The 9,121-nt window shown below is 38.4% G+C and overlaps 2 protein-coding genes across 2 annotated transcripts; one reads left to right on the top strand and one right to left on the bottom strand.

The window, feature by feature from the left end:
* Positions 1-549: 549 nt before the first annotated feature.
* On the top strand, positions 550-3,157 carry PHPT1 (phosphohistidine phosphatase 1; the record flags this gene model as incomplete). Its single annotated transcript, XM_010168987.1, has 2 exons — positions 550-674; positions 3,065-3,157. Coding segments are annotated over 2 exons (218 nt in total), but the record flags the coding sequence as incomplete, so codon positions are not given.
* A 4,602-nt stretch (positions 3,158-7,759) lies between these two features.
* On the bottom strand, positions 7,760-8,837 carry METTL18 (methyltransferase 18, RPL3 N3(tau)-histidine). The gene has a single exon (XM_010168986.1). The coding sequence runs from the start codon at positions 8,835-8,837 to the stop codon at positions 7,776-7,778; it is 1,062 nt and encodes a 353-aa protein (XP_010167288.1). The 3' UTR covers positions 7,760-7,775.
* Positions 8,838-9,121: the final 284 nt, after the last annotated feature.

Raw genomic sequence — 9,121 nt, 5'->3', positions numbered from 1 at the left:
GCTGAAGGGAGACCTTCTGGCTCTGCCCAAGTCCCTTGGAGGAGAAGGGGGGTGGAGAGAAGTGGGGGTGGGTCTCTTCTCCCAAATAACAACTGACAGAACAAGAGGCAATGGCCTTAAGTGGCACCAGGGGAGGTACAGATTGGATGTCAGGAAAAATTTCTTCACTGAAAGTGTTCTCAGGCACTGGAATGGGCTGCCTAGGGAGGGGGTTGAGTCCCCATCCCTGGAGGTATTTAGAAGATGGGTAGACGGGGTGCTCAGAGATCTGGTTTAGTAGTGGACAGGTACAGTTGGACTTGATCTCAGAGGTCTTTTCCAACCAAATGATTCTATGAGGGGAATGAGATGTGTTAACTAAGCAAAAAACTTGCAATAGGGAACTTTAATTACCACTTTTCTATGTCTGTTGAGAGAAACCTCCATCTCTTGCAGGCAAAAGAAGGGAACTGGACAAAAAAATGAGTGGAAAATAGATGAAAATAAGAGTTCTAGAGGATCTGATGCCTTGTGTGTATTCTAATGGCTCTAACCCTTCTTCTTGTGCAGATCACATATTTGAAAAAGTAAATCCTGAGATGGAAAAGCTGGGATATGAGTGCAAGTGCCTTGGAGGAGGGAAAATTGATCATAATAGCAAAGACAAGAAAATTAGGGTATTTGGGCTCTCTACAGTAAGTGCATCTCTTGTATTCCTTCAAATCCTTTTGTCTCTGATCTTCTGGGGCTTTTGTTTTATACTATGGTGGCTTTCAGCAATTTGAGTGACAGTGTAAATATCCTGGAAAACTTGTCTGACTCAGTTGTGAGACAGATTGCAAGACCACTATTTTTAAGGGCAGGAGACCAAAGCAAAAATAAAGTAACTTAATGCAGAATAATATCAGCACTAAGTTATAATCAAGACTAAAACCAGAATTTTTAAGATTCTTTACTCAGAATCTTTTCATCTTACTGCCAGAGCAGGAATAGCACATTTGTAGCTGCAGGGTCCTGATCCAGCTATATTATGATCTTTATTTGCCAATAAAAATGTTGGTTGGTAGTTGACCAGCTAAATTGTGTGTGTTGTTCTGTGTGTTAATTGAGAAGAGTAGAACCAGTTCGCATGTGAGTTTCTAGGAGGTGAAGATGTGGTTTCACATAAATGCATTTTGTGGGAATAAAAGTAACTTCCAAGAGTACAGAAACCAGTTTAAGTTCAATTTCCTTATGAAAGACTCAGCAAGTGGTAATGATTTCTTGAATTTAAGGAATGTGCTGTAGTCTGTTTCTGGTGTTGCTCTGTGACGAAGCATAGCTGCCTCTGTAATAATACTGTGAGTAAAGATTCTAGGCTTCTAATGAAGACAAGAAGAAAATAATTAAATTAAATGAATTTTTTTATAAAAAGTAGTGGTTACTTAAGGTCTGCTTACCTTAGTCAGATGAGCAGTGAAGGTTGGGCCTCAAATGTGCTAAGTTATTTTTTAGTGTTAGAGCTGCTTTTGTACCAAGATGACTCTTGCCACCTGGAAACATACAAAAAATAAACTCTTTAGGATTTTTATGGAGTGGGAAGGCAGTGTACAATGCTTATTCTACTAAATTCTTGTGATTGTGGATCCTCACCATAACTGCATTTTTAGATGAGGCTTGTGGTATTATTAAGTCAGCTGCCATTTTAGTGTTACAGGCAGAGGTCAACTCTTGCTCTTGTAATGAAATTTCTATGGAAAATACCTGTTTCTCAGCTTTGGTACTTTGATGCTTACAGATGAGCACTATGTAAAAGCAGAATTTATTACTGTGAGGGCTTCTGTCAGGCATAGACCTGGAGGTTCAAAAGACCTAGGTTAGCAGGTCAGAAGTTAATATATTAATTAAATTGTTTTAATGCTTCTCTTTACTTGGAGATTTGCTGTCAGACTATAAAACAGCACTATCTTGGTGTTTTATGAAAATCAGAGAAATAGTCATTGACTTCTTCTGAAGTAGATGCTGTGTTATTATTTGCAAAGCCAGATGAGGGTCTTCAAAGTGGCTACCAAGGTGAGAGTGATCTGTAGGTCTGTGGCTGTACAACTGACAGTATAAACCTGCAGTATTTCTGACATAACTGTATTATCTGGTATTTTTTTTAAAAGCTTGCATTTTATAATGCATCAATAATTTTAACCTGTGCACTTTAAATGCTGGTTTACTTAAGCTGTTTCTCTTGGGACAGTCAGTGATGAATGAGTCAGTCTCCATGTTAAATGTTTCACATTAAATATTACTGTAAAAAGAAAGTCACCTGTAAATCACTGATTTTTATCAGTAGACTGTGCTGCTGTGCAGTAAAGGCTGTTTGACAGGGAAAAACTTGTAGTTCTGAAATAAGAAATCAAGATAACTTAAGTCATATAAGACAATAATGGAAAGGCACCTTCTACCACAACTGTCTCAAATTTCAGTGAAAGAGTAACACTGTGATCAGTGATTTAAATGAGGGTTAAAAATCACCTGACCTTGCCTTAGGTTGGAGTTGCAGTGGCTGAAGAGCACAGATACTTAAAATTAAGCCATTATGACCTAAGACAAGATTGCAAATAAAGAAAACATGGAGACTAATTTTTTTCTTTTTAGTGGATAGAATAGTATTCAAATGTTCACACACATGTGGCTTCTCATTCCCCTTCCTTCAGCTGACCCAAATCAGTTGTTTTTATGCTCATATATTCAAGTGGGTCAATGCAATCACTGTGGTTTAAAAGAACATTCAATAAATGTGGTAGCTGAGGAGTTGGGAACATTTTAAAAAAGCTTTCTGCTGGAGAAATCATGATGTGAAAAATGCATCTTCTATTACTTGAGATTGCTTGACTTCATCTCATTTATTTTTGACAAATCAGGGTGGGGGGAATTGGAGAGGACAATAGCAAAATAAAACCTGATCTTGCAAGAATAACTTTTAGAACCTGTACTTGATTTGTATGTGAACTACTTGAAGCTCATAACTGGATAATTTGTGTTGATGAAAACTCAATGGTTCTGTGGACTTACTTCCTTTACATTTCTAATAAGCACTTGTTCTTTCTTGCAGGGCTATGGAAAAGCAGATCATTCGGTGACTGTAGAGATACTGAAAAAAGTGTATACAGATTATGAAATTACATGGTCAGATGACAAGAAATAAATTGGCTACCTATGAACACAGCAAGAAGTTCAAAACTGGTAACTCTGAGTTGTACTTTGATAAATAAAATTGAATGTGCCTTCTATGTATGTTACCATAAATCTGGAGTAACTGGACTCTGCTGTAATTTATAATATGGTTAGTAATCACCAGATATATTTTATTTTTCAGATCATTCCCTTGTGCAGAATCTGCAGTTCTAAGCCTTTTTCCTCTCCTTTTGACATGCTATCTAATTAAACACTCCCACATCATCTTACATCCAGTTTGATTTCATCCAATCCTGTCTTACTGATCTGTTGTATGATACAACAGGATTTTACCATCAACTTAAACACCACAGGACCAAACCTGTTGCCTGGTTTTTTGACCATGGTGTTTTCTTTAGGCTTTTCAACTTTTTTATCCACATCTACAAAATCAGGGAGGGGGGAAGAGGGGACAGTTGACTATTACAGTTCTTCACCAATGATCTAAATCTTTGATTTTTGAAAATTCAGTATGTGTTCCACACAAGTAATGATCAAGATCTTTCCTGTGTCCCTGTAAGATCCTTCCCTATACGAGTCTGGTGATGTCAAATTCTGAGAATACCTGTTTCATTCTGATTCCCCTGTACTTCTTTTATTCCCTATAAGTATAATGATACTTTTTTTTTTAATGGCAGTAATTATTTTATATTTAACTACCTCCCAGCCAGACCCAGTACACCTAGGCAGTGTCTGAATTTACTTACATTATCTGCTTCCTCCTGTTGTGGCAGGATGTTGTCCTTCATTTTTGCGAAGTTACTTGCTACAATTTTCACTTTTTTGTTTCCTGCCAGTATTCTCTTGAATGCTGTTGGGGATCTCAAGGCAGTAACTTTTGTTCTTGTGCTGACATTGTTGACTTGCAGTCTTCAAGAGGTATTTGTATATAAATCCTGGTTCTTCCCTTTCCTGTGGTTCCTGCTGCACTTACCTACTTATCTGGTGGTATTCAATGGCTTTTTCTTTTCAATGTGCATGTGACTCTTAAAGTACAAACAACATGAAATCTGAGAGGCTTTAGTTCCAGTTTCTATCACCAAAAATATCCTCCAGTTTCTGCCTTATTACACAAATTACCCATCTTCTGTCACCCTTCTGTATCTATTTTGGTTGGGTGGGCAGAGAGGGATTTCCTGTTCTCACCCTCAAACCTTTTGATCCATTTCTTGTATGTCCATCCCAATAATCACCTGGGAGCAGGATCTTTTGAACCTGATGCTGCAGGTCTCTTTGTTGGCACCTGCTTCTCCTCACATGCAGCCTGGACTTTCTCCTCCAGTGCCTCTGTGAGCTTTCGCATCTGCTGTTTGTGCTTCTCTTTATGCTCTTGTGCAAGTCTCGTCTGCCTGCACCACTCCAAATGCCATGACAACACGGATTGCAGGTTTGATTTTTCTGAACGAGATTTTGATTTCAGAACATGACTGAATACCTGTGTACCTAGTAACTAAGAATAGCATACAAGTCAATAATTTGCAAATTGGGCACTTCCCGCTTTGATTTTCCTCATGGGCTTTTTCCCCTAAGCTTTAGTACAATAACTGTAACGGATGCCAGTATACAAAACTGACTTTAATAGCCTCATTTCCCAAAACTAGCAAATAGTCTTCAAAGGGAAGTAATCAGTTAAGGATAGCGCCTGTTAAAACAAACAAGCTTTTAAATTTACTTTCCTGAGATGTTTTATGACTGATTTTAATGTTTCTCTCCACAATACTTACGGGAAAGACATAATTTAGACAACATTTTTTTATTGTGATGACTCTTACAAAAAGCAAGGGGATGGGGCGGGAGGGAGACAAAGGGATGCTGACTTGGAATGAGCTAATAAATTGAGTTATCAGGTGATCTCTACCTTTGTTTCTTTGTACAAGAAACTGGGCCTGATGTAAGGATTTATTGCATCATAAAAAAAATACTTTGAGGGTCCTCTCAATTCTGTTATTTTCAAGTACACTGTCATTTGGGGAAATGCTATTAAGTAATATGTTCAAGTATTACTTGTGAGGGAAAGATTTTTTTATTCCAGATCATGAAGAGAAGCAGGAAACTGGTCACTAGGGTGGTGATGATTTGGCAGGTATGGAAAGCTTTAATTTAGATTAGGGAAACCAGTATTTGATGTTGAAACATCAACAGAGCAACCAGCCTACAAAACTAAGTGTTGAAGTCTGTTTCCTTTCAGCATATATCTGCTGACTTTTAAAAATAGTATAGAACTTATCTGCAATTACAGAAATCCCAATGCTAATCTTGCTGATTTCACCTGAGAAAAACATCCTTTATTAATTCTCACCTGTAATTCTGAAATGGGAACTTAATTATAGTGTGTGGGGGTTCCTGTTCTGCAGGTGTGTGATCACTGTGTGATTGTGGCTCTAGCAGTCTTCACCTGAAAGCCCTAAAAAAATCTGATTCTGTATTTGCATGAAAACAGCCATCTTTGAGCAATCCAAGAATACAATGAGGATGCTGAGCAAAGGAGTAGTATATTAAACCCAAGACAGTGAATTTGATTGTGGAATATTCTCAAGAGGGAGCATTATGGTAGAAGATAGTAAATGCCTCCTTTATTCATCAAAAAATACATGAGATTCTTGTTCTTAACCATATTCATTATTTCTTTGGGTACTGTTCTCTGAAACAGCATTAGAACTGTTCAGTCATGTGCAAGCCACCATTTGTCTTATGACTGAGGTCTGAAAAATAGCAAGTTGTAGTCACTTTGTTTCCAGCTTCCCAGTTTTGACAGAAAACAACTGTTAACAGTTCCTTATTGATCTGCCAAAGCTAAAACTTCCTTTTGTTCTTCAGTCTGTAGTCAGCAGTTGTCTATCATCAGTAAGTTTCAGAGTTGATGCAGAAAAATTCCAGAGCACAATTACAGCCATGGCACAACTGACTTTTTCCTTTCTCCTATAAAAGAGCAACTTCAATAGTTTCCAAAGTATCCCTTGAAAACAGTCTACTTAAAATTGTTTTTGAAACAACAGGAGTTGTTCAGGCTTTTCTGTAAAGTACAGGAAATCCTCTATGACTCTATCTTAATAATGACATGATTAAAATAGGAATCTTGCAGGTGACTTCCACAGCCTTCAATGATGGGAACTTTATGCAATAATTAAAGTGATTTAGGTCACTGCTGTAATAAGTTTCTTTCCATCCCCTCAGACTATTGACTTTTCCTCCCTACACTGAGTATCCTTGCATCCATCTTACTGCAGGGGTTGACTGGCTCCAGGTTTGTATTTCTGCAAGGGCACCCAGTAGAGCACTGCATGATAATAAGCAATAGCTTTGATGGGCCTGTTAAGAGTTGTGTAATAGCTTTTTGTCCAGACTTAGTTAAGATAACACATGCAATGGATTTTTTTTTGTGTGTGTGTTTGTACCTGTTGGTGATACCAAGCACTCAGGACCAGGTGTTGTAGTTCTTTGGGTTTACGTGCATTTTTGGTAAGGTAATTTCTTCAGCAATATCACTGTCTTCAGCCTAGGCCACAGGACTGACTTGTACACAGGCTTTTTTGAATGCTTGCTGCCCTGCCAAACTGCTGAAAAGATTGAAGAGGTGTGACAGTGTTCAGTAGAACCACCAGCAAGCTTTGAAAATAGGTCACAGTGTATGAACAGTTTAATTTCTGGAAAAATAACCCCCACCCAACAAAAAAACCTACACCAAAAAAACCCCAACCCAGCAGAGCACTCTAGTTGGCAATGTGCTATAATAGTGCAGTTTATCTTCTTTCCTCCTTGTCACCAAAAGCTCAGTTCTCTCATCCTCCACTTTCCTGGATTGCATTTGTAGGTTTAGTTGTTTGTTTTAAGGAACTTTTCTGATGTATAATCTTCTTTCAACTCGGCTTCTAAAACAGAAATCAGTTTTACTCATTTCTAAAACCAGTCTGGCTATTTGCAATAACTTGCTGAAATTTTCTTAAGAGTGATAAGTCAAAATCTGAATATGAAGTTCACAGACCACACCAGTAAATATTCTCTGGTACACTTTTTCAAAGGCTTGAATAAAAGTCATATGGGAACATTACAAAGATTTGTGAGCCTGCTGGCAGAACAGAACACAAGGGATAAATACAAACACGTCCCCCTCTGGTGGCAAAGCAGCAGAGCACACGGGTATGCAGCTGATCCTGAATCTGCTGCTGCAGTTAAATTGTAGCTGAGCTGGGAGCCAAACCCTTGAGAACCACTTCTTACAGTCCATCAGGATCCTCAATGATCTCGCTCATGCTGTGCTCAGCAGCCACTCCTGTGACACACAGCTTTAGCACTACCAAAGAATGACAGAGAGACTAGAGACAGTGACTTGCTTCATTTTTAAATACATACAAATGACAATGAATTGGTATTAACAGATGGTAGTTTAAGCAGAACTTCATTTTCCTGTGTAAAACCAGAATCTGAAGATTCCTTCTCTTCTAGTCAGGCATGAGAATTTGTGAAACGTTTCAAGAGTGAGCATCCTTAATTTCTCAAAACAAAATAACTCAAAAGAGGAAAAAGCAAAGAGATACAAGGATTAAAACATTTCATCTTTAAGATATTTTTGAAGGACCAGGGGTTGGATTTTAACTGGAATCTTTAAAGGTGATTTCCATAATACATCGCTGCAGTCCTTTATCAATTGTTTTAACTATGCTCGTCCTAAACACATTTCTCTCCTCAATGAATTTCTCAAAGAGGTAGATACCACCACCAACCCCAAAATAATACGATTTGCCTGCCAAATACACACGGCCCTTTTTATCCAAGAGCTGAGCCAGTGTATCGTGCAAAGCACTGTAGTAGTCAGGGTTATAGGTGGTCTCAGATGTGAGAATTATATCATACTTTGAAAAGGGTTTGTTGCTGCTTAACAGGAGCTGGCTGACTTGAGACCACTCTCCAGAAAAGAACCTGCATTTGGCGAGCGCATCAGGTAAGCACGTTGCCTTCTTGGGCCTCTTTGAAGGAGGCTTGCTGGTTTTTCTGTCGTCTCCACTGCCCATCCTATTGCCTTCACTCACACAGTTAGCCACCGCGTTAGGCAGGGTTATTTCATCAATCACAGTGCTGTTGTAGTCCTGAAAATGGACTTTTTCAGCTTTACCTCTTAAAGCAACTATTCCCAGCAGTCCAGCCCCACAGCCAAGATCCAGCACTGTCTTGTTAGTAAACTGTATCTCGGCCTCGGAAAGGTAATCTATGAGATCAAAGGTGCATTCCCAGATTTTCAGTCCTCCCTCATAGACTCCTGGGATGAGATCAGATCGAGAAGAAACACTTTTAGACACGATGCCTTCTTTGTCGGCGCCATCCAAACACATCATTTCCACTACAGACATATTTACGTAATACAGGTCTGATACTCTTTCCATGACTTTATTTTCCAATATTTTGTTGGGATCTTCAGGTATCTTGTGCTCCTTGGCAGCTTTAAGGCAGAACTTTTTCTTTGATGGTGTCTCATCTTGGTGCTTATCAGTGCCCAGCCTTGGGCTGGAGCCTGCTACGCTCTCAGCAGTTCCCTTGCTCTTTTCTTTAGATTCCTGCGTGTTTTTTGGAGAGCGTGGCTGCAAGTCCATCTTATCATGATTGTCTGCTTCGTTGTTCTCATTTTCATCAATAAAAAAATTAAATCGAAAATCCATTTCCAGGAATAACAGTAAATCAAAAGCTTAAATTATTGCAGCTAGAAACGCTCATCTAAGCAATATTGAGACAAAGATTTTTTTTTTCTTTGTGTGTTTTTGGGTTTTTTTGTTTTTTTTTTTTAAACAGAGGATATTTTGATGTAGTTATCGCTATGGGGAAGTGCGTGGCAGGTGGAATATCAGATGTTTTGCCAATGAATCAGGTGAATTCTAAAAACAGAATAAATAGTTTTACGTTATATGTAGAATATATATAGTATTTAGAATATATATATTATTTA

Source organism: Antrostomus carolinensis, unplaced genomic scaffold (assembly GCF_000700745.2).
Source record: "Antrostomus carolinensis isolate BGI_N321 unplaced genomic scaffold, ASM70074v2 scaffold20125, whole genome shotgun sequence".
NCBI lineage: Eukaryota > Metazoa > Chordata > Aves > Caprimulgiformes > Caprimulgidae > Antrostomus > Antrostomus carolinensis.
Note: the sequence above shows the minus strand (reverse complement) of the source record. Positions and strands in the feature narration are given on the sequence as shown.